This window comes from Phoca vitulina, unplaced genomic scaffold, assembly GCF_004348235.1.
Source record: "Phoca vitulina isolate PV1807 unplaced genomic scaffold, GSC_HSeal_1.0 scaffold14, whole genome shotgun sequence".
NCBI classification, from domain to species: Eukaryota; Metazoa; Chordata; class Mammalia; order Carnivora; family Phocidae; genus Phoca; species Phoca vitulina.
In genome coordinates this window covers 22,457,653-22,483,368 of record NW_022589717.1, presented here as the reverse complement: position 1 = coordinate 22,483,368, position 25,716 = coordinate 22,457,653, and the positions used below count along the sequence as shown (strand labels likewise).

At 42.6% G+C, this 25,716-nt stretch overlaps 1 protein-coding gene across 4 annotated transcripts in view; it reads left to right on the top strand.

Moving 5' to 3' along the window:
• SLC10A7 (solute carrier family 10 member 7) overlaps nt 1-25,458 on the top strand; it is a 256,799-nt gene extending 231,341 nt beyond the window's left edge. For 2 of the 4 annotated variants that reach the window (XM_032412948.1, XM_032412950.1), the window contains 2 exons: nt 20,494-20,639; nt 23,013-25,458. In XM_032412948.1, coding sequence (XP_032268839.1) covers nt 20,494-20,639; nt 23,013-23,042 — 176 coding nt within the window. In that variant the 3' untranslated portion in view covers nt 23,043-25,458. Of the gene's footprint in view, nt 1-20,493; nt 20,640-22,971 lie in introns of all 4 variants that reach the window. The other 2 variants (XM_032412949.1, XM_032412947.1) reach the window with 1 other exon arrangement.
• The last annotated feature ends 258 nt before the right edge of the window (nt 25,459-25,716 follow it).

Below are 25,716 nucleotides of genomic sequence, written 5' to 3'. Positions count from 1 at the left end.
TTCATCAGAGAAGCAATCTGCAAAGGATCTTATTTTCAGTTTTACTTGGAAGCTATTTGAGAATGCGACAGAACTACCTGTAACTGGGGCTGAAAAAGATCATTTAGTAACATCTGCATTATTTTCTTAAGAGGAAATGGGATTGAAATAGGAAAGTTTGCATTTCTGTGGTTCTTTTCCTCTAAAGCTTATCTGTAACTCTCTTTGGCATATAGAGACTATTGTCTTAATAAAACTGGCCCCCAATTGGGAAGCGCTTTTTAAAGCAATGAGCTCATTAAATCATATAACCCGAAAACCTTGAATATTAGCAGGTCAGTAATTATCTTATTTTGCCTACAAAGAAATGAAAGCCTGGAAGAAATTTACAGGCTTATCATATAACTAATAGAGACTGGATTCCCAGCCTCCTCACTTCTAGAACTGCATTGGATAATAAGATACAAAAGCACTTTGAAGACCAAAAGTCTTCATTATATTGTGAATATGCTTCACACTTCAAAACATTGTGAATGTGCAATCTCAGTGTGAGTTTGAAGTATTTTATTAGTTGTTTAAAAAAGAAAATCACTTCTGATGACATCGCTAGTTATAAAACAGTTTAAAAATACTTAATATCTATAATTGTTCCCACATATTTCCATGTGGCCCAGTCATAAACTGGCAGTCATTCCTTCTACCTTCTTTAATAACAAAAAGTTGTATTCTGTCCTTCCCCTATGTTCATCTGTTTTGTTTCTTTAATTCCACATAGAGTGAGATCATATAGTGTTTGTCTTTCTCCGACTGACTTATTTCATTTAGCATAATACCTTCTAGTTCCATCCACATCGCTGCAAATGGCACGATTTCATTCTTTTTGATGGCTGAGTAGTATTCCTGTGTGTGTGTGTGTGTGTGTGTGTGTGTGTGTGTGTGTGTCTGCGTGCACGCGCATGTGTACCACTTCTTCTTTATCCATTCATCTGTCAATGGACATCTGGGCTCTTTCCATAGTTTGGCTATTGTGGATGTTGCTGCTATAAACATTGGGGTGCATGTGCCCCTTCGGATCCCTTTGTATCCTTTGGATAAATACGTAGTAGTGCAATTGCTGGGTTGTAGGGTAGTTCTGTTTTTAACTTTTTAAGGAAACTCCATACTGTTTTCTAGGTGGTTGCACCAGTTTGCATTCCCACCAACAGTGTAAAACAGAGAGGGAGGCAGACCATACGAGACTCTTAACTATAAGAAACAAACTGAGGGTTGCTGGAGGGGAGGTGGGTGGGGAGAATGGGGTAATTGGGTGATGAGCAATTAAGAAGGGCAATTGATGTAGTGAGCACTGGGTGTTATATGCAACTGATGAATCACTAAATTCTACCCCTGAAACTAATAATAAACTATATGTTAACTAAATTGAATTTAAATAAAAAGTTAAAAATAAATAAAAAGATTTCGAGACATAATAGCCAAAAAAAATTATATTCTATATTCTATTTAAAGTGAGTCTTGATGAACCAGCCTTTACCTTTCATGAGGCATCACTGTCTGCACTCTTTTCTAGCAAACTAAGAGCCGTAGTGCTGTCTGACAATAAACTGTTAAAATGGAAATAGAAATCCAGAGTAAAGACAAAAAATAGAAGTTTGTGTGTGGGCCATAGCCATAAGTATGTTTCTGTCCTGCAGTTTGCTGCTGCAGTTACAATTGTGTAAGGAAAGGCAGTTTGAGGACCTCTGCGATTTAATAGATTCTTAAAGATGCCACCGAAATTATAGACACAATAGAGTTTACTACTATGCTGAAGAAAAGTGAGGAAGTGTCTGTCATTTTGTACCATTTTCTGATCCATATAAAGAAAGAAAGAAATGTCAGTTCTCAAAGTAGTACACTTAAGTTCTTCAGAGGTTTGGGGTTTATTTTGTTTTGAACTTTTGATTCTGAAGTTGGTGTCTGAAAATCATTTCTAGCGTATCTAGGCTTATGTAATAAGAATTTAGGAAGTTCCCAGGTTCTAGGCAGCAAGTCTGACATTAAAGATAATAAACACTCTTTGGTTTTTGGTTTTATTACCCTGACCCTCAAGAACCATTAATCTTAATGATATGCCAGGAGATGTTCATCTGGAAGATCAGTGCCCTGATACCCACATGTTTCTCCTCCTCCTTCATGTTTCCTATGCCATAGACTGTCAAACGTTTTTAACTACAACCAACAGTTAGAAATATATTTTACAGTGTGATCCAGTACGCACTGCTTGCATGTAAAAGTTTTACAAAATAACATTCACTCTTACTTTATATGATACATTCCATATTCTATCCAAGTGGTAGATAAAACCCATTAAATTGATTTGCAGCTCATTAATGGGTCATAATCCAAGGTCTGAGAAGTATGACCTTATACCTGCTAGGTGAGATGTAGGCTTTAGCTTCTACTGTCTTTTTTTAAATCAAACTTTAACCCAAATTTCTGATACCATGTAGGAACCAGAGCTAAATTCAAACTCTGAACAATTCTTGATTTGCAGTAATATAAGATCACCTGCATTTAGGTTTTATTAATGCAGCTTATATTACAGAGTTTCTATACATTTTATTTATTTATTTTTTAATTGTGTCTCTATTCATCATGTTTTTAATAGTAGTAGGAATAATGCTAACAGCTAACCGTAATTGGATACTTAATAGGCAAACACTGTGCTATGTGCTTGTTACATGAAGTAATTTACTTGAAAATACTTTCGCATTCACAGTGTGGCATCATGTATGTGTGTACTAATTAGGTTAGAGTTCAGCACTAGGAACGGCCACAGTTGCTCTAATGGAAAATTCTCACCCGAGTGTTCAGCTACTATTTTATCAGAGAGGAAATACTCCAGAGGCAGCTCCAACAAATGTTTTTGTTATCTGTATCTCTGTCAACCAGAGATTTTGCTTATCAGCATAATGAATTCTGAAATAGGTTTTTATTGATGAAATTGCTGACTTACTTTGCATGTAATAAATGGACTCTCACTGATCAGTAGACTGCCTGAAAACTATAGAGACACTTCCTACTTGCTACAAAGAATCTAGCAAATCTAGGAAATCCAGTGGCTTGAATCCGAAATCGCCAGGGCTGTGCTGGAGGCTCATCCCTACATGGTTTTGTGCCCTGCTGCTATTAGGATCTGTGGTCGCCTGAGGCTGACTGTTAAGGGTCACAGAAATCCTGTTCTGGAATGTTGCTATGTGTGCTCTGAGAGACCACATGCAAGGGGCTAGTGAGATCACTGGAAAGGTCAGAGCTGGGACTTTGAGCTGACAGGATAGGTTGTGTAAACTATTTTGTGTGTGACTTACTAATACGTGTTAAGTTAAAAATACCAGTATGTGTGGCAGCTTGCTTTTTCATTCAAACCTGCTGGTCAGCTGGTGGGGATGTGGCTCACCTTCACCTACCGTAAAATTCTTTCTTTGGCCACTACACATTATCTGCCTGAAAGAATCTGAAACTTATGCATGACCACCCTGGTGTAGTCACTTCCCAACAGTCCTTACACACACCAGCTCACATCACTCCCACAATCACCTCGGATAAGGAAAGTGAGGTTCCTAAATGATAAGTAACTTGCCCAAGTCACATAACCCAGGTGGCAGAGCCAGAACTTACACCAGGCTGGCTTTTAGCCACTGTGCTGAGCTGTAATGGGAGTTCTTCAGAAAGTCTTGTGCTCTAGTATCAGTCCTGTGGCTCACTAGCTATGAAAAATTTAGACTAAATGATCTCTGGGGCTCTTCTCGTTCTAACATTCAATAATTATCTGATTTATGGTGGTGAAAAAAAAATTCTCTGATTTTGAAACGTATTCAGCTTTAGAATCTTGAGCCTTCAGAGGGGTACCTTAAGATCAACATTTCCCCAAGGGTGGCCCTCTAAATTACAGCAAATTACTTCCTTTAAAGGAAAAAAAAAAAAAAAAAAAGATTACTGGACCTCATCTGATTCAGAATTTTTAAGAATAAGACCCTGGAGTCTGATTTTTGAAACATACCAATAAACAGTATTATGCACCTGAAAGTTTAGAGCCACCATAATACATGCATCCAGAATCACCTCCTGGTTTCCAGAGATGCTGGCTCACCCACCCAGGTCTTTAGGGAAGCTTTTGACCTAGCAGAGCATTCAGGCAAGTTTTGTGTAAGTGCTTTTTTATGATAATGGAAACTAGTCTGGATCAACTTGGCTTGGTTGGTTTGGGGTGTTGTTTTTTTGTTTTGTTTTCTTTTTTTAACTTTATTCTGGCCATGATGTGGATACTTTTTATCTCATTATTAGCCAAAAGGAGATACTTAGGACATAGATGCTCATGACATACTACAAAGTAGCCTAAAAAGATAAACAATAAAATTTTTAAAACAACTCAGTAGGCTTGAACTCCGATTTCTCGGAATCATTCACCTCCTCTTTCCACAGCTTCAGTATGTGATACTGTGGTTGTGTCTAGGAAGGACAAAAACTTGCTCCTGTTTTTCTAATCTATATCTATATTTGTGCCTGAACTTCAAAGGTCTTTTGAGTTCCCTTTGCATCAATGTGGTTAAACCACAGCATTTGGATGTGGAAGTATGCCAGTATTTCACAAGGCATAACCTGATCAAAGGAAAGCCATTCACTTAGTGCCCACCCATCATCCCTAGCAGTCTCTCCAAAAGTGAAGCTTTCTTTTTTAAGCTGAGAGTAAAGTTTAAGCATATTTAAAATAATTTCAGCATGCCTGGTATTTGAAAGTTGTCCTTACATAAGTCCCTTCATGAAAGGAAATATATATGATTTTTCCCAGAAAATCTTACAATATAATTGATACTGTGGAAAGATTTTGGAAAAAGAAAGAAAAGAGGGGTGCCTGGGTGGCTCAGTCAGTGAAGCCTCCAACTCTTGATTTCAGTTCAGGTCATGATCTCAGGGTCCTGGGATCAAGCCCGGCTCAGCGGGGAGTCTGCTTGTCTCTCTCCCTCTGCCCCTCCCTCCCCTCCCCATCATGCACTCACACTCTCTCTCTCTCTCAGAAATAAATAAATAAACCTTTTTAAAAAGTAAAATTAAAATTAAAAAAGAAAGAAAAGAAACACAAGATAAAATCACCACTTTCCAGAAGTCAGCACTCTGAAAGGGACAGCAACCCAAATAGAACCATAAGCACTTACCCAGAAGTTGTAAGGCCAGGGGACAGATGAAGGCCAGGGGAGTTTGGCAGCACCCTAGCGAGGAGGTTTCAGTCCCCGTGGCAGTCCTCAGCAGTCACCATTCTCAAAACTTTTAGGAATGCTTTAGATCTCACCCTGGATGATTTCAGTAGCAAGCCCCTTTCTGTTCAGTCCTGTAAAGGACTAAATCTGAGCCCCACAATACTATGTCATAATGCTATTTCTAACCAGAATCATAACCCTAGTCGCCAGCATCTGTGCCAGGTGCCGTCCTAGGTGCTTGACAAGCACTGCCTCACTAACACCTCCAACTCCCCTTTGAGACAGTTATTTTAACCTCATTTTGAGCAGATGTGGAAACTGAGGGTATTAGGGTTAGATCACCTGACCATATAGCTGGTAGATGGCGTGGTCAGGGTTTAAACCCAGGTCTCTGACATCAAGGACCAGATCCTTTCCATCACACCACCCAGGCTTCTAGAAATTTCTAAGAAGGGTGTGTTAGCTGTCCGCCGCTCGTTCAGCCTCAGTGACGGGGCAGGAGCAAGAGGAGCCGGTGTTTACCGGCACCAGCTTCACTGCAGCCGAGTTTGGCTCACGGTGGCACCTCGAACTATATACGAAGTCCTTATCCTGTGTGCTTCGAATGTCAACTCTTAGTGGCATTAAGTTAGTGCAGACTTTCACTTCCCGAGTTTCATATTTACTTCAAAGTAAAAACCACCCCATCATAGTGGTAGCTCTACAGAGATCAGTTTTACACATTAATAATTGGTAACGCACCCAAAGTCACATACACTCCATGCTTCTGAAAGGGAAATGCCACAAGAAGGGAGAGGAGCCCGTTGCGGTGTTCGGGGGCTGGTCCTTTCTGATGAAGGCTTCGCCACGTCCAGGAGAGCCGACAACGGCCCATCTCCCAGTGCTTCCCACTAGCTCTGCACTCGCTGCCGGTTGCAGAGGGGTTTGGTCTTTATTATTATTATTAATATTTAGAAAGTTTGCCCGTAGCAGTACTAAAATGTGCATCACAGAACAACAGTTGTTTACTGTGTTTGAAGTGAAGACCCTCACCCAGGAGATTTCATTCACTTGAAGTTCATATCTCTCCATCTCCACTCGCAAACAGAGGCCTGTGAATAGCAGTTGTCATTTCAGAGTTGCATCTCTCCAATTATTTATTTGGTCACGTCTCTTCCCAGAAGTTCCCTTAATTGAACCAGACACTATAAACCCACTTGCATGTATTTAATGACAGCCAGCTCCATGCCTCTTTACAGCAAAGAATAAATGAGCCTGCAGCTGCAAAACGAGGGGGACACCCACCGCCTTCTTGTCCCCATCTACAGCCCCCATCCACACAACTCCAGCCATTAATTAAAGGTAGCTGCCCACTTTTTAAAGCCACGGGGTACTCGGTAGGTTTTTGACAAGTTACCGTGGGGGCAAGTGGAGATGTAAACTTGGACACAACTCAGAAGATCTCTGGGTCCCTGGAAGCCAGCTCATTTGGAATGTCATCTCTCCTGAAGCCGTGGAGCACGGTCATGAGAGTGTAGCCGTGACACTCGCCAGAGCTGCCTCTGCTGCACGTTTGCTCTGTGTCCTAGCGCTGTCTGTACTACAGCTCGTCCCCCCAGTACTAGTACTCTCGTACTGCTAGAGCAGACTGCCTAAATATTAGTAAAAAAACAAACCCTTCTGCACTGACAGTGAGTGCAAAACCAAACAGGAAGCGCTCGTGCCAATGAAGAGGTGCTTTTAAAACACAATCTCCTTGATCCATTCATTCACTCACCAAGTGTTTATTTAGTGCCTTCGTATGCCAGGCCCTGTTCCAGGCCCCATGGGTTACAGCAGTGAACAAAGTACAAAAATGTTCTTGCCCTTATCTAGTTCCTTTCCAGTAGGATTAAACAGACGAACAGTTAAACATATAACCATCTGGTGATGGTAAGTGTCATACGAAAAGAGAGAATTGTTATTACAGGAAGGAGAATAAGGAGAATAGGAGTGCCAGGGTGGAGGTGGGAAAGTTTTAGGTTTAGAGGGGCCATTGGATCAAAGACCGGAAGGACACAGTGAGCAAGCCTTTTGGGTATTTAGGGCAAGGAGATTCCAAGTGGAAGGGGCAGTGAGGGCGAAAGACCTGAGGTGACACTGTGCTTGGCCAGTTGGAGGATGAGGAAGGGGCCGGTATTCTGGGAGGGGAATGAGGGAGCGAGAGAGCTGCAGGAGACGTGGTACAGGTAATGGGAGAGGGGTGAGTGATATCGTGTAAGGCCTTGTTGGCCATTATAAGGACTTAACCTTTTACTCAGAATGAGAGCGGAAGCCACTGGAAGGTTGAGTAGACTAGTGACAACATCCAACGTCCACTTTGAAAGGACCCCTGTGGCTCCTGGGGCTGGATGGGTGGAGGGGTACAGCAGTGAGAAACGGGACGGCCAGTTCTGAAGCTTTAATCCAGACAGGAGTTTAAGGTCAAAGGTAATAGTGGTGGAAGTGGTGTTGGATTCTGGACATATTCTGAACACAGAGCAGTAGGACTTCCTGATAAACTAGATATGCTTGTAAGAAAAACGGGAATTAAAGATATTCCAAGGTGTTTGGCCTGAGGGGCTGGAAGGATGGAGTTGCCATTTACTGGATTAGGGAAGATGGCAAAGAAACAGATTTTGGTGGTGGGAGAGAAGGATGTGGGGGCAGGTCAAGGGTTCCGTTTTGAACATTCTAAGTTTGAGATGTCTTCTCAACATCCAGTGGAGAGCTGGCCCCGTGAGTCTGGAGTTTTCATCATATAGAGGCTATTTTAAGCTCAGAGACTGGATGAGATCACTAAGGATCATGGAGATAGAGGAGAAAGACGCTCTGAGGACCGAGCCCTGAGGCACTGCAGAGGTTAGAGAGGAGATGAAATTATTTTTATAATAAAATGATATGAAATTCTAAATCAGCCAGACATATTGACATCCAAACTTGCAGGCCTGTATTTTTCTCCTGCCTCCCAAGGCTGAGGTGAACATTAAATCAGAAAAGTAGATGCGAAGACACGTTGAAACCTTAAAAGGAGCAGGCTCTCGTGTTCGTGTGGTGCCTACTACATGCTAGGCACTGGGTTAAGCACATACGTTGCCTTCTTATCTCAGGTAAGCTTCACGACAGCCCTGCCCAGTAGCTGTTACTGATCCCACCGTCCAGAGGAGAAAACTCTGCTTCCGTGAGGTCAGATAACTCACCCCAGTTCACACAGTGGGAAAACAGCAAAACCGGCACACGGGCCCATCTGTCTCCCTCCAGAATCCTCCAGAGAGTCCTCTTGCTCCCCCTTCTTACCAGACCTGGCTTCTCAGCCCAGCTCACATTAGAATCACCTGGGAGCCGTCCAATAACCGTGATGCCCCAACCCCTGCCCACAGCTATTAATTCCGATTCTCTCAGGATAGAGACTTTCTAAAAGCCACCCAGGTGATTGTGAGGTGTAGCTGGGGCCGAGAACCACTGCATTAGGACTGCGTTCTGTGTCGATGTGCATTTATGCACTATTGTGTTCCAGAAAGACTGCAACATAGGGTTATGCCTACTCATTTGTTGATAAAAGTGGCCATTTGTTTGTACTGACTTGTGAAAAACCACAGTTCTTTTTTTTTTTTTTTTTAAGATTCTATTCATTTATTTGTCAGAGAGAGACAGAGAGAGCACAAGCAGGGGGAGTGGCAGGCAGAGGGAGAGGGAGACGCCCCGCTGAGCAAGGAGCCCGATGCGGAACTCGATCCCAGGACCCCAGGACCCCAGGATCATGACCTGAGCCGAAGGCAGACACTTAACCCACCCAAGCGTCCCAAAACCACAGTTCTCTTAGTGAAGTACTCAGAGGTCAAGGAAAACGGAGGGGATTAGAAAAACATCATTATTTCCAGAAATGGCTCCCAGGTCTTTCTTAATTTCTTCCTCTGCCTAAAAGCCTTCTAAATGAGGCCTTAACTCCCCAATTTTTATATCATTCAGAATAAATAAAGGGCAGGAGGGGGTTAGTAGGACATCACCTAGCCAAGTTAAACCACAGAAACCTCAGTCAACCTTTTTAAAACAGATGGATTTAGGGGGGCCTGGGTGGCTCAGTCGGTTGAGTGTCCGACTTGTGATTTTGGCTCAGGTTATGATCTCATGGGTCTTGAGGTCAAGCTGTGCATCAGGGTCCATGCTTATCGGGGAGTCTGCTTGAGATTCTCTCTGTCCCTCTCCCCCTTACCCCTGCGTGCTCTCTCTTTCTCTCTCTCGCTCAAATAAATAAATCAATCTTTAAAAAAATAAAACAGATGGATTTAAGGATAAACAGTCCTGACTTCTAATCCCCAAATCAAACTGCCTCATTCTTTTGTGTCAGGAGGCATCTCTTCTGAGGTTGATGTTCATCATAAACATGGTACCATCAAGAAGAAAATTACTGCCAGAGGGTGATTAATGGCCATGTTGACAAAACAAAAAATGTATATTAAAAAAATACTGTGCATTTGTGTCGCAGCTTACTCACATTTACCACTTAACTAAGACTTGGAAGCCCTTCCGGAAGTCCCACTATCCACTAGTAAGAGGATCTCCAGTGCAAAATTTTAGGGAGCACTAAGTTTAGAGGGTGGGAGCTGTGCCAGAATCCATGAAAGCACATGTCCTATCCGTCAGCTTCTCTTTGCCTTGGACTAAAAAGATTTCAGTGTTTTTCTTCATTTATAAAAACATATCTAAATAAATTCTGTAAAATTAAACAAGGCTTTCCAGAGCCAGAGTTCAGTGAGTTCTGTTCTGAGCCAGGGGCCAGTTCTGTATTGGTGACCATGTTAAACGTATTTGATGACCTTGTGTTATTTTTGTCGTATGAAAGCCTCAGTCTATTTTTGGTGTTTTCACATCCTGTGAGCATGAATATTAGCCAGATTTTCTCTTAAGCAGACAAAAGACTCTTCCTTCACAGCCTAGTAAAGGAAAAAAAGTAATCTCAATCTACTTCCTGCCCACCTTGTCTCCATAAATATGGTGACCCCTCCTGGAAGACACAGCCAGCATTTGAATGAAGTCTCCGTGGCTCAGTTCTTCAATTCATTCTGGAATTCCCTGCTTGCTAATTACTCCTACAACGCTGTCAGACAGGTGAAGGTGTACCTAATCTTCCGAGGCAGAAACCTTCAATTGGTAGAGTTAAATGTTTCATTGTCAGCATCTGGTGAGCCAGCTCAGGCCATTCATTAAACGTCTTTTCCAATCAGAACGTACCTGTTTCAAAACAGAAATAACACCAGCTGCTCATTTTGGTCTTGTCTTCCATCTTTATTTACATAAAACTTTCAGCAAAGTGAAGGGCTTACAGCCCAGGTAACTGAAGACTAAAACACCATCTTTAATATTTTCCTAATGGGCCAAAAATGGTCATAAAACCACCTTTTTTTTTGAAGCAAGTAAAAGGCCGGCCACATAAGCACCTTTGTTGAAAGGAGTCCCTCTCTTTTCCTTTCAGACTTTTCTTGTGTAAATGTTATTTTTCTTAGGTTTCCCCCTCTGTTTTCGGTGTTAATATTATCAAGCATCTCTTTTCTCTGGGGTCCCTCAGCACTGTGACAAATTAGCATTCAGGCATTGCAGGCACAGAATTCTGGTTGAAGAACACGGATGCTGGAGCCAGTCTGTATGCACATCCCAGCTCCCTCCAGTCACTAGCTGTGCCTGGCCTTGGGGAAATTGGTCCTGACTGCTACCTCAGGTTCCTCATCTGAGAAATGGAGATAAGAATGGAAGTTTTATGTACACTATAGACGTGAGGAGGGAACGAACTGATGTTTGCACACTCTCCAAATGCTGTCTGAGCCAGAGCAAGCCCTGCGTAACTATCTTCTACAGTCTGTATTCTGCCTCACCAACCTACAAGTGAAGATCAGGAATATCCGTGAACTCCAGATGTGGCTTCTGAAGTCCCATACGAGATGGGATTGTTGAAAGACTAAAACATGAACACTGTTCTCTTTCCTAAAGCTTTGGACTCCTGGAAAGATGGTTCCTTTCTCTTAATTATGGCCTTAGATGTGTGGTTTGTAACCTTACACTTGTTAATTACCCTGCTCGCCCAGGCCTAATTCTCCCTTTTGGATAAAAGGAATATTTTTGGGTTCTGGTTTTGAAGGATGAAGGATAAATCTCTCCAAGTTGGTCATCAGAAAAGAAATCTGACATTTAAAACCTTCCTAACTGTGGAGGGGAGGGTGGTTAGCGAGCAGCACGAGCTCCTGAGAGGAAAACAGGCCAGTTTGTGAAGCATGTTTGCTGACATCTCCTCTATGGATTTTAAAGTGTCCCGTTCCCTCTCCTATGCAATCTCCAGAGATAACCGCATGACATTTTTCAGGCTTCAGAGGTTAGAAATTAAAATTCCATTTGTACATATCTATTAAACTGGGGCGAGATGATCGTGTTTTTCTGCCAGAGGTCTAGCCAAAGGGGGAGGGGGGTTGTCAGAGATCCCGGAGCTGCTATTGTTGCCTTTGTATTCAGCAATTTGGAACCGCTCAGCATCTATGTGGGTTCCATGAACCCCACACTGGGACACTGGGGAAACTGCTAGAGAGCTCATATTTGCATATGTTACTTAGTTGTACCTCATTTTGGATGACGCTTGGTACAAAAAGGACAAAAATGTTTCCTTCTGTGTCTCATACAGCAGCAGTCGAGTTTCTAATGCTGCGGTACAGTCATAGCAAAGATAGTATGGCAGGAGATTCCGGTTAAAGATGGAATGACACAAGAAGAACAGGGAAGCAAGTAAAATGTAAATCATTGGCAACGGTAAAGCAGCATAATCCACATACTAAAATACCTTGGAGAATTTGAGCAGAAGACCAGTCATTGAGATGGGAGTGAATGAGAACAGATCACACGATCTGTGACATCCTTTCCCCCTTCCTGAGGGAATCGGCAGGAGGTAACTTGCCAGCCTTTGGAACATACCAGCGTATGTTTGGGGGGAGTCCTGGAATAGTCAGGATTATAAGCAGAATGTAATGTGGGGGGCTGTGCAGACTAAATAGCTCCTGCTCCAAAAGGCCATATCTTAGGGGAGCTCTTAACTGATCCAGCAGGCCTCAGATGGGCAGCAAGCCAAGCCATACCCATTGATCTAGAAGTAGGGGGCCTTTCTTTTTACCCCCACTAAAAGAGAGACAAAAATCAGAATACCCCAAACGTTCACTGAATCCATTTGCCTAACCACTGTGTTCCTAGACAGCAGTGCTGCATTCCCTCACTGCCATGTATCATGATGTTGTTATTGGGTGGAATTTGCTCTTTGCCTAGATCTGGCGTGGTACTCTCTATCTTCTCTCCCTGTTAAATGAGTAAGAGCATACACTCCTTGAAGGCAGTGGGAGGGAGGCGGTTACCCATTAATTCACTGGACCTAGAAGAGTGTCTGACACATAATGGACGAAGACTTATTCCTTACAAGACTTTGAGCATTATTTCACTTAGCATTTTTTTTTTTTAAAAAAACCTGCGAAGTAAGTACATTTTACAGACGTGGAAACTGAGGTTGAATAAGTTGCCCAGCCGAGGTCACGCAGGTGGTAAGTGGTAGACATGGGATTCTAACCCAGGGCTCTTTGACTCCCGTGTCAGGCTTCTTCCCCCAGCCCACCCAACCCCCACCCCCTCCCACCCCCCACCCCCTACCCACCCACCCCCATGTCAGGCTTCTTAACTGCTACACTGACCTGCCTCATGTAGGCTACTGGATACAATAGATAATAAATCGCTGCATGAAAGTGACAGCTATATTACTGAAAATTAGCCTGCTTTAGGGTTATCCTGACTGAAAGCCTTTTCTAACCAAATTCCAGAACTGTTGTTGTACTTTATCATGGCATCATTTTGTGTTCTAGAAATGGCATGTAATTGCTCCTTTGTTTAGTAATTGACATAAATTAGTGCCAGTGAGTTTGACTTTCTGCGACTGTTTGTCTCTAAAGAGAAGGACTCTGTGTGTGTGTGTGTGTGTGTGTGAGAGAGAGAGAGAGAGAGAGAGAGAGAGAAAGGTTGGCACTTAGTGATGCTAGAGAAGAGTGTCTCTGTTCCTCAAACAGCGACTGCCTTCCTGGACTATGTTATGATTGGGGAGACCATCTATCCCAATGACTTTTAAAGGCAAGCATGGTCTTTTCTGAGAGATTGACTGAGGAAGAGATAGACTCCAAATAACAATGTGTGGGACATTTAGATAGTAAACTTATGGATGTTTCTAACTAAGAACAGACTAAACAAAAGCGGGAAATCACCATGACAACTGAGGAGAGAAGCAACTGGATTCCAGATTTTCCAGCAGCTCTCTCCAAAACTCGGTGAAAAGTCTGAGAAAGCCTTTAAATGGACAACAGGTCATGTGAATTCCAGCGAATGAACCCCTGAAAGACAGGAAATGATGCAGGTGATTGGAATATGCGCGATCTTAGCTAAGTGAGCACCTAAGTGTAATATGAGACTTCAAAGGACGCAGACGGCGTTTTTCAACGTATTTCCTCTCCTACTCCACACTTCAATACTCCTTTCAAATTTCGTGTTCCTCGGTCAGCCCAGTTTCTTTCCTTCCCACCACAGCAAATTTTATGCTAGGAAGTACAGTCCTCTCCCCAAGGGGTGTGTGGAGGCATTTGCTCTGCAGTCTAGCAAAGCAACTAATATTTGTTCTATATCCTGTCCTTTTAAATAGGAAATCTTACTTTAGTACCTATTCTTAAATAATCAGTCATTTATTAAGTAGCAGTCCTGTGCTTAAATACTGCAGGAGATTAAAGGAAAAATGTAATACTTTGCCTATGTTCAGGGGAAAACAAAACCTACCCCGAAGAAAATAATGGCAGCATCAGCAAATGCTACATTAGCTGATGCCAGGAGGAAGAGTGACTTCTTTCCTCAAAAGAGGAAGAAATCCGTAGAGAGGCCACCCTCGGGGTGGAGGAAATAGAAAGCTGAGCCTGAATGAAGCCACAGGATTTAGGCACTAGGGAGAAGGGGCAAGATCCAGCAGAGGCTCAGCTCTTACAAAGATAAGAAAGTGCTAGACCCGAGCCAGTGACAGCAATTGGCAAGGGAAAGTTTGGTTTAATGGAGTTGGCACGGCTCAGTGATTAAAGGTAAAGAGACCGAGGTCCAATTCTGCCTCTACTGAAATGCGTGATGTACGATGTCAGGCAAGTCACTTAACTGCCCTAAACCCCGGTTTCCTCAGGCTTAAATGGGAAAATCGCCCCTACTTCACAGGGCTGTTGTGAGGATTAAATGAAATAATGCAGGCAAAGCACTTAGCATGCAGTAAGCACTTCCAAAATGGTGGCTGTAGTAACTGTTCTTTACTGAAGTTGAATAGGGAGAGAATGTGATGAATCGGCCCTGGAAAGTCATTGTAATTCTTGAGCAGGCTATTGGCTTTAATTAATGTGGGTTGGGGGAAGATTAATCTGGCCAGAGTTTGGAGGATTGATGAAGGGAAGAATCTGAAGACGGGGTGATGTCAGGAGGCTGTAAGAGTGATCTTGGCTCGATTTTCTGAGGCACTGAATTAGGCAGGTGGCAGTGAAAACTGAGGAGGAAGGAGAGTGGCAGATGGAGGAAAGAATCTACAGAATTCAGTGGCTTGGTCAAGGGGTAAGAAGACAAATGGAATTAGTCAAAGATAATCCCCAAACTCTCAGTTGTAGAAACTGGGTAAGCCAGTGACAGAAGGGGTTACACAAGCCATGCTGACATGCATCCCTCTGACAGAGGAAAGCTGAGGTATCAGGGCAAGAGCTACCAGAAGGCGAACCCCAGGAGGGCAGGGACCTTGGCGGTGCTACTGACCTGATACCCCCAGCAACGAGGACAGTACCTCACATCGGGCAGAGGCCCCAGAGGTATTTTTTAATGAATGGATGGGTGGATGGTGAGAACATGGTGCACCCACAAGTAAGTAAGCTGAACAGCGATGTGAAGTAGCTGGTTTTTATATTATGAACAATAGAGCAGGCTCAGCCTTCAGCGTGGGTTAAATAAAAGTCCATATTTAATCTAGAAAGAAAAATGTTGCTCAAGGAAACATGAAAAACTGTCCATCCAATAGAAAGTATAAACTCTTGCAACTTGAACATTGATACAAAGGGAATTTTCTAATTCAGAGAACATAAAATAAACATACTTAAAATAGGGAGGAAAAAAAAACTTGTTCTTGTACGTATTGTTTTATCCTTTCTATCCTGGGTATAGGATAAAAGAAACCCCTTACTTGCTTGTTAGAAGAAGAAAGCTCTCACTTGAAGTTCCTACTTGGCAGATGTCAGTTGAAAGCTCTGCTTATGGAATATGTTGCAGTGTCAAACTCTGTTGGATAATTGTAGATGAATGTGTCATGTGTGACATGGAACCATGGCATGCTGTACATTACTGATTTCCCAAGTGTTTGGAGCAGGTAGTAATGTGCTGGGAAAGTGCTCTTTATCTATCCACACAGTGTACTTGTAGAGCAATGGGGAAATGCTTTTGGTGGAAATTACTTTAGTCAGAAAAAGAATCCATTTACAATATGCGCCTTCTAACATCTTTCAGACAATGCATTGTATTAAAGAGGCATTTTTTGATTAATGTTTTATAAACATTTTTCAGCATGACAGCTTAAAGCCCCTGTAAAATTGTAAATGCGTGCATCGTGTTCACTTCCATAAAGTCAAATGCCATCTCATAAAGTCTAGTTGGATCCTGTCAACCATGGTGACACAGAATCAGTACCTGGGAGCATTAAAATTAATTTGCTTCATTTATATTACTGCAGTGATAGCAAGATGAAAAGAGTCCTATATTTAAATTTTACTTTAAAAAGAAAACTCTTTCTAGTAAGTTTGTTTGGTTTTTTTTAAATTATTGCCATTTTTTTCTCCTACTTAAAGAATGTAGTGAAAACGGAGTGATAGCACCTACTCTATGCTCAAAGATGAAGAGACCGCCGGTGGTAGTAAGTGCAGTGAACACTAGGCTGGAGCGTGTTGCAGGTTGGGTAAGCATAGAGTAGAAAGGACCTGATGGCCAGCCTGGGACTTTGAGGATGGCATCCCAGAGGAGGCGACGTAAGAGCTGAGGGCTCGAGGAGTGGGTGAAGCAAGACGTGGGGGATGGGCATTGTAGGCCAAAGGAGCTCCTGTGTAAAGGCCTAGTTGGGGGGGGGGGGGGGGGGGGCGATGGGGAGCAGCACGGGCATTCCTCCAGGCTGGAGCACGGAGGCAGGAGAGGGGAGGAGCGTGACATATAGAGACATAGAGGGATGGGGGCCAGGTCAGGAGGGTCCTCGTGCACCGCACTTAGGGGTCTCCCCTGGGTCACAGACTCTTGAGGAGTTTGATAGAATCAGATTTTGTGCTCGTTCTGGCCACAGAGCGGAAAAGAGCTTAGAGAGGACACACCTAAAGTCAGAGAGACTGGTGTGGAGACAGCGTGGGAATGCCGTTGAGAGCTGACCGGTCTGAAGGAAGCTTATGGGGAGGAGGTGTGAGTGGTCACAGGGACGCCCAGGAAGTCACTTCGTGCAGGGTTAGGTCACATTCCGCTCGTGGCATGCCTCGCCCTTTCACAGAGCAGTTCATCTGACTGAAGGAATGAATGATCGAGTGAGTTGTTCAACAAGTGAGTGAAGAGGATGAGAGGGGGCACGTGACATAGGCTTCTGGAATAAGAGCTACCGCTGGTGTTCTGACTTGACTTGAAGATCACATTTTGCCCAATTCATGACCAAGTGGCAGAAATCACTGTGTGGTGAGTGCAGGGGCTCCTACAGGTTCCTAACCTCGCTCTATTGAATTTTGCGTCATCATCCTGATAGTGATGGCAACGTGGCAAAGATGCCCTAGAACTGACGTATTGAACTCACTGCCTCCGAGTGATGGCCACCAGAGCATGGAACGTTCGAACGTGGAAAAGTTAACTCTCACTCAGCTTCTCCCAACTTCTTTCTACACTGACCTTCGAGGACATGAAAATGCAGACTGGAAGCTCTCTCCTGGGGGGCGGGGGGGGGGGGGAGGACTGAAAGGAAAGCAGGGAAAAAGAAAGATGGAAAGATACAGATAAATAGGAGATTGAAAAGAAACCCTAATAATTGGAAAGGAAAGTAGAAATCAAATGATTGAAAAGTAAGGTGGATTTTAAGACTGAGGGAAGATAAAGATTCCCGAAACAAATAACATATGACTTGAATCACTGGGGTCCCCCTTCCCTCACCAAGTGATTGAGCTGTGCATCCTCCCCAGGAGAAGAACAAGCAAGGATACATGACAGGGACTTGGGTCCTAATCCCTGGAAGCTAGGCTTTTTTTTCTCTCTGTTATATTATGTTCAATCATATTTTTAACATTAGTCGCTTCGAGTGCTAGTGATAGGAAATTTGATTAACAATTAACGAGGAGGTATTGCAGGCACGTAAAGCGAGAAGGAGAAATCCCTATTTAATTCGTCGAACGTCTGTAGCAGCTGCTAGTCATCACGGATCCCTTCTCTTTGTCAAGCGAGGTGAGTAACTGTAACACAAGGCAAAGGAAGGAAAGCGCCTGTAACCGCCAGGGTCAGTCAGGAAAACTGAAAGCGCTCTTTCAACGTAGGAAAGATTAAACAGTGTCAGAAAACTGAAAGGGGGAAAGGGGGACGATGAGGACAAAAAGGAGTAAAGACCGCAGGAAGTAGCAAGAGCTAGGGGAACAAAGGGAAGTTGGGGTTCTCAGAGCCTAGGAGCTTGGAGGAGGAAATGGGGGCTCAGGCCCCTTAGGAGGGGCACAGCGAGCTATCAGCTGGAGCCAACTATTGCTGCCTCTGCCCCCTGAAGGTGCTGTTACTCGTAGGAGCCCCAAGTACCTCCTCCTCCAGCCTTCCTCTAGTGCCCCTGCTGGCAGAAGCATCCAGGGAGTGGGCAGACAAGGAAGGGTGGTGTTCGCAGAGCCCCAGCCCCAGCCCCTTCCCCGAGCAGCATACATACAGAAGAGTGCGTTTGAAGATGAGCCCCAAGAGCCGAAGAACCAGCACAGGGCCAGAAGAGAACATCACACAAATTGGGATGAGGGTCCAAAGAAGGTAGAAGGTCACTTGTACACTGAAAGCTTCTTGAGAGTAGAGACTTGGCTTCATCTTTCTGTCTGTGTGCCCTAGACACTTCTGGGGGTGTCCTAGCAATCACTTAGCTCCTTACGCATATGAAGTCACAGGAACATCCTGGTATGGATGGCCGGGGAGTTCGATGCAGACTTCTGCTTCTGGAAGTGCTTCTGGGAAGCATCCAAGAGGAAGGAGTTCCAAAAGAACCTCTGGACAAGAAAGTTTTTTGCGTACCACAAAGCTGCATTTCTGCTTAATGAAGCTACAATCCCCGTGGCACGTTGAACTGAAGACCTCTGAGACCTTGAACCTTCCTTGGCACAGAGGGCTAGAAATGCAGGTTGTGTGGGTTGCAGTTCAGACCCCACCACCTGGGACAGTTTCCTGACCCTGAGGTCTGTTTCCTCATCAGTAACGTGGTGCGAACACAAGTTTTCACCAGCCTCCCAGGGTTATCGTGAGGCTTCATTCATTCATGGGAGAGCACTTGGGCAGCACGTGACATCTAGTAAGCCCTCATGGCATACTAACGACGATGGGCATCATTATTGCTAGCTTCATGTACCTAATTCCCCACACTAAGGTGAATCTCTGCTGTGGCTTACCTTGAGACACCTTGTCTCTCTTGCAGCCAATTTCTGGTTACTGAGCCCACTTCAGCTTGCTGAGGAATGACAGAGCCCGAGTCTTCACCAAGAAAGGGTAGTTTGAGTGATTTAGCCCAGCAGCCATGGTCCTTGAACGCTGGGTCAGAAACCCCCGCTGTCATCACTTTCAGGGACAAGTATCTCTATATTCCTACCATTTGCTTCCTTCAGCCCCGCTTTTACTCCACCCCCATCCCTGCGCTCCTGAGCATCATCCCTTTGCGCCAAATAACCTCTCCTGGAAACAGGAGAAGGACGCTTAGCTCTTCTTTTCTCATCATGATAACTTCCCAGGTTCATAATATCAGATGCTGCTTTTCCACTATCAATTGATTAAGTCTATTATTTTTAAAAAGAAAGCTCTTTTGTTTTTTATATTGGTGAGAAGACAGAAAGTGCAAAAATCTAAACATGTACTTTCCAAGCTTTGAGAGAGAGATTGTTGGGGACGAGTTAAGTGTTTTCAGTTTATGGCAATGATTTGTGAGGCTATGAAAAAGAAAGCGGCTATGAAATACATTTTTGCATAAAGGTTTGAAATTTATTAGAAGGTAAAAATAATTGAAAAAGCAGAGCTTTCCTCAGTGGGTTATAATAAAAAGTTATTTATGTGCCATCAGTGTGCATGTTTAGGAGCTTGGGTCCTTCTCAGAGGCTGTTCTCAAAGAAACAAGAAGGAAGCAAAGCTATTAAAGCTATTCCATTGAAAAAGCTGACATACATACACAGTAATTCTGACAACTGGGCCGTATTAAAACAATTGGTAATAATAGTCAAATTGCTGGTGTCTGATTTCTCTTATAAAAGCTTAATAGGTACACACTGTAGGCAGCTGTTTGCAAAATCTGCAGACCTTGCCCTTGGTATAATAGAATGGTAGACTCAGGAAGTGTAGTATTCATTTACCTGAGTTCCATTAAGACCTTCACTGTGGGGTTTAAACATTCAGCCCTAACCTTAGAATTCACCTGCCATATAATATCTCATAAAGCGCTTTGAGATCGTTGGCCAAAAGAGAAGGCACAAAGCCTCTATTAATGTTCATTTAGCGGAAGTGCCCTCCCACTTATAATGGTATATATCATATATTATCTTACCATATCCTTTCAGTTCTCAAAAGTGAACTTTGGGATGTGAAATGATGCCGGGCAGGCGTCCAGCAGACTGTTTCACGACAAAGCAAGAAAAGATCCATTTTTGAATCTCTGCTTTACTCATATTCTTCAGCCTTCTGAGAAGCAACTCTTCTCTCCTCTCCTTGGTAGACAGCCTGCTAATTTGCAGTGGGAATTATTGGTGCCTTTGAACGCTGACCACCTTGTCAGTTTCATCTGTTCTGGGTAGAGCTTAGAGTTTTAGGTAGTGAAAGGAAGATGGAAAGATTTAATGAGTCTTTTGAGACATTCCCTATGAACACATTCAGGGGGAAAGATGGTAATGACCTAGTCCAGAGTTCCAGTTTTAATGGAGTGTCTTTAGTTTGATGACAGACTGAATTTGCCTCTAGATTTTCTGTCTTCTTTGTTCATCAGGAATTCCAATGCTGAAGATTGTGTTTGCAGGCCACGAGCACCTCTCTCTAATATCTGTGCCCTTGCTCATATACCACCCAGTTCAGATCCTTCTGGGAAGTGTGTTGGTGCCAACAATAAAGTCTTGGATGGTGTCAAGGCAGAAGGTGAGACTCTGGAAAGATCTCATTTGAATCCAAATCAGACTCAAATGCTATTTTTGTTTTTTTGGTTTTTTTTTAAAGATTTATTTATTTATTTGAGAGAGCAAGAATGAGAGAGAGAGAGAGTACATGAGAGGGGGGAGGGTTAGAGGGAGAAGCAGACTCCTTGCCAAGCAGGGAGCCCGATGCGGGACTCGATCCAGGGACTCCAGGATCATGACCTGAGCTGAAGGCAGTCACTTAACCAACTGAGCCACCCAGGCGCCCCTCAAATGCTATTTTTGAATCTTAGCTGTTCGTATACTTTAACTTTTGCTAGCATATCCTCATCCTCAAGTCCATATTTTCTTAATCAATCACAATAATAATGACACATTGATCCATATCAATTTGAAAAGGAGGACTGAGGGTTACATGTTTTATATTGTTATGAAAATACAACTATACCTAAAATGCAGTTTTAGAAAGCTTTTAAAAAAAAAAAATCCACTCACATTGGAGGACATATTGCAATGGGGTAAAGGTGAATATACTCAAAATATCCTACCCCTCCTCTCAGGTATACACCTTCTTTCCCCCACCCGTCTTCCCTGCGTGTCCTGATTTCACATGCCTTTCTAAATCTGGTAGCACCTGGCTTTATCTAAAATGTCTACTTTATTTTTAATTTTCCAGACACCTAGTAACTTGTTTGCACAGCGAAACTATGTGCTGGAGCATTTAAAAAGTTTAATTAACATAGGAGCCCACACAATGTCAATTTCACCATGCTTAGCTCAGAATCTTGTAACTTATTCGATATCTATAGATTTGCTTTCCTAAATTATCAGCCAAAATAAAATCCGGGTGATTCATACAGAGTTTCGATGCTGCGTGTACCATCGGAGTGCCCAGCGGGCTGTGGGCTGGCTCCTTCCCAGTGGCTCAGACGTTACAGGACTGCCCCGAGCCTGGGCACAAGGTGGCAGCTGTTACCAGGAGAAGAGTGGGAGAAAGAGACAGCCAGTGGCGGGGGCATGCCCGGTGTGGTGTCCTTAGTATCCTGAAAATGGAATAGCCATGCTACCACCTGTTGATCTCTGTGTGTGCTAACCACATCCCCATCTTCCCCTGGTTCGGAGCGTGGGCCCTGAGCCAGCCTGCGAGCTCAGCCACTCCTCTCCGGGTGACCCTGGCCACCTTATTTCACTTCTCTGTGCCTCAGACTTACGATAACATCTGCTCCTCAGAGTTACAGAGGCTCCTCTGGCAGGGGTTTGATGAAAGCTAGCTGCTGTAATTATCACTATTGTCGTTGTTGTTCATTACTGTCTACAACACTGTAGCTAGCTCTGCTGTTGCCTCTGGACAGCTTAGGAAGGAGGCTCGGGGAGTCGAGCAACTTGCCCGAGGTTACGTGGGGTGGGTTAGTCAGTTCTAGAGTGAGGACCAGAACCCTGGTCTGTTTGGTCCCCAAAACCTTTCCCTGATACCACAAGGACACTCGAGACAGAAATACAACATTGTTTTTAGAAGGAGTGCCCTAGGTCCCCGGGATCCTACCTGAACAGGTTAGCCTACCCAGCACCTTCATTTATTTTTCCACTTACCAGAATGGTAGCGATTACCATTCCTTACTGGGTACCACTCAGGGCTCCAGTCCACCCACTCAACAGTTGGTAGAGGAGCGGTTTAGTACCTTTTTATTTCTATTACTATTTAGCCCTTTTGAAAACTTCCATTTATATCTGTCGATGTATATATGCACTGTTGGTCAGCATTGATACACATAAATTTTGACAAAGAATGAAGAAAAGTATTTAAAAATCCTAATATTCTGGCAAAAATATGCAGTTGTAGTGAACAACAAATTAAACAGAATGAAATTTTTCTTCTGAATGTTTAAAAGCAGAGTGACAGAAGCATTTCCAAAAGGGAGGCTAAATTGGACAATGCTGTTCATTCTCCTTTTGCACAGAAACCACTCCAAACCCGGGAGGTGTTGGCTGCCTTAGAATAATCCAGAAAGCGTGGAATATTTGCCCATCCCATTTGACCACAAAAATAAATACAAACTGTCAATCATAAGGGTATCCATGAGTATCTCTTCTGCTTTACAAATAGGACTGATTGAGACCCATGGCCACCCTCCAGTGTGCAGCAGGATGGTGTGAGTAGCCAGAGGGGGCTGGAGAAATGACAGAGTCCACTAGCCAGTGAGGTGGGCAGGTGGACCCGTTTGTGTCCAGAGGTTTGGATTGTTGGTTAGGTAATGCTATCGGGGTGGGTGGGCTTCGTCTTCCTTCTAGTAGCATAAATTATCTGGTGTTAATTGATGCTTTCATTTTGTTCATAGATACTGTCCAGCTCTGAACATCATGTTGTCCTTTCTTACAGGGAGTGAAATTGACGAGGCCAACAGTATAAGAAAGGAGGCACTCTTCATGCAGCGATGTATATATGTACAGGATTGTACATACAAACAGTTCTGAGGGCTTGTACTTGGGAATGTTGCTTCGATGCATATTTTATTTTTTTACACAAAAATATGATATAACAGTTTAAGTGCCTTAAAATGTATTTGACAGGAGCGTTATTTCCAAAACCTACTTTGTTGGTTACTGCCAGGGGTGGTACCATATTTTGGAGTGGTTTAATTTTTTTTTTCCAAACACAGGAAACCATGATCGTGACAAAAAGCAAACATGCTTTCCTCGTACCACCTTTGGTGCAATACAACCCTTCACTAGTTACTGTGCTGTTTGAAATGAGGTCACACCATCAGGAAAATCCCTTCTGATGACAGTGAAAATTTCCAAAGTCTTATTCATGAATACTTTGATTTACTGTGTGATTCTTTGTTTCTACAACTGTGACATGTCTCTTCCTTATCAACTCAGCAGGGGTCATGGATTGCATAGATGCAGAAAGGCATAAGTTATCTGCATTTCTTGACATCATTTTTTAGACATTCCTTCAGATAGTTTCCACACAGAAATTCCTCAGTCCCATTATGAGATTGTGGTGTTATATGTCTTAAATTTATTATAAGCTGCTTCAAAGAAAGAGCCTGATGTTTGAGTTAGAAGTAAGTGAAGTTTTGAGGTAAACTACGGGACTTGTATTCAGGATTTTTAAAATTATGTTTCATTTATTTTCCCTTTTCCTGCCATAATTTCTTTCTTAACTGTTTTCCAGCACACTTGCCAACTCCTAACAGCCAAATGTGAGATGTAAAAATGTTACAGTCAGTTTGAGAACAGCAACAGTTAATGATGGATTATATTCACATTCCACAACTGAGACCAAAATTTTTTCTTGTTACACAGATGTCTGAGCACAAATTGCCCCTTTTAGCCAGAAGCAGCCTGTTTCATCCTTGAATTAAGCACACTTAAAGGCATTTGAGACAAGTTATTAATGAAAATTTCCTTGGCAGATTTGACAAATGTTTGCAACAATTTCTTAAAATTAAATCATATTGTTCTTATGAATAAATAAAAATATAAAGGTCATGGGACACAAACAAATGTTACATATACACATTCTGTCTAGCCAGATGGAAAGAAAAATGGGCACAGAAAATGCAAAACCATTCATTAACCAAAAGATCAAATAAAACAAGTCCCCAGTTGGGCATCAGCTTTCAAAGGAGAATTCAATCTTTTCTTCCACTGTGGCTGGACGAACTTTCACTGGACCCAAATAGAGAAGAAAGCGATATAGAGAATTAAAGGACACTGTTCCTCTGTTTCCTGCCCAGCATTCTGTCACGTCCTCTCTGCATGTCCTCTCTTGATTTGACAGACAGTATCGGCATCCTGGGTCACACTGACGCTGACTCTGTGGTCAGCAACAGAAAAGATCCTTCCTTAGAAACTTACCAGGTTTATCAGTAGCGTAAATTCATATTATCGTCACAACCCGGTCTCATCTCGTGTTCCTTCTGACCATTTCAATATTACTGAACCTCATAAATTTCACAAGAGTTATCCTCAGTGTAAATTTTAAGGCTAGCACCAGACTCTGCAAAAATCTGTGGTGAACAGGCTGTTTGTCAAGAATTTCACTTATATCTAAAACTCCAGTAATTTCGATGCTCACAAATGGAGCACAGAAAGGTTTTCATGTTTTGTTCCTACAAGTTTCTTGGAATTTCAGAGGCAATGGGGTTGTCTGTCTGAGCTATAAAGATCTTTCTCCCTAGCATTAGAATACTGATATTTTTCTCCCCAACTTATCTACCTCTATTGTCTAACACCTACAGTAGGTGTGATTATGGGATAAGGTTCAACTGAAAATGCTATAACATGCTTTAAAAAACATGTTTTGTTTTCAAATAATCTCTACATAGTGCATTTTGATGGCTTTAGTGATACGTTTATGCCTATTTCTTTTTTTACACAGATACTGTGGTGTATTTTTCCATAAAGAATTAAAAAATAAAATCAAAATGTATTTGTAAGTCATGCTTATTGGGATTTAATTATTCACCTCAAAATATTTTATTATTGTGTTATGCACTGTCAGGCTATCCGTTTATGCATTTTTTTTTTTGTCTAAATGTATTTATGAAGGAAATACATTAGATTATGTTTACTCATTTTTCCACTTGGTTTTTTTTAAGTGGTTGTTACGAAATTTGATTTTTTTAAATGGGTGATAATGTTAATCTTTTCATGTGTTCTTTTCTAAGTTTTAAATTCTGTATTTTTTTAAAATTCCCTATTCTGTTTAAAACTAACACACCTCTGGCTAATGTTCAGTGTTTGTTTATGCTAAATACCAAATTTTTACAAAAGGATTGGTGAAATAATAAAGTGGATTATTTATGATGAATGGAAGATGGAAATAATTCTATGATTAAACAAAGAGATGTTTCAGAAATCACAAGAGAACCTGTGGCTTATTTTTAACCTGGTTTCAGATGCACTAATAATGCCTTCCAAGTCTCTCTCGATTTCTCTTTATTCATTCTGGTACTATTATATCATTTGTGCTTAAAAACACATAAGCTTCATAATCGTCCAGGTATCCATGTCATCAATACCTCCACCATGGCATCACGTTAAAATCCAAAATTCGCCCTTGCTTTTTGGTT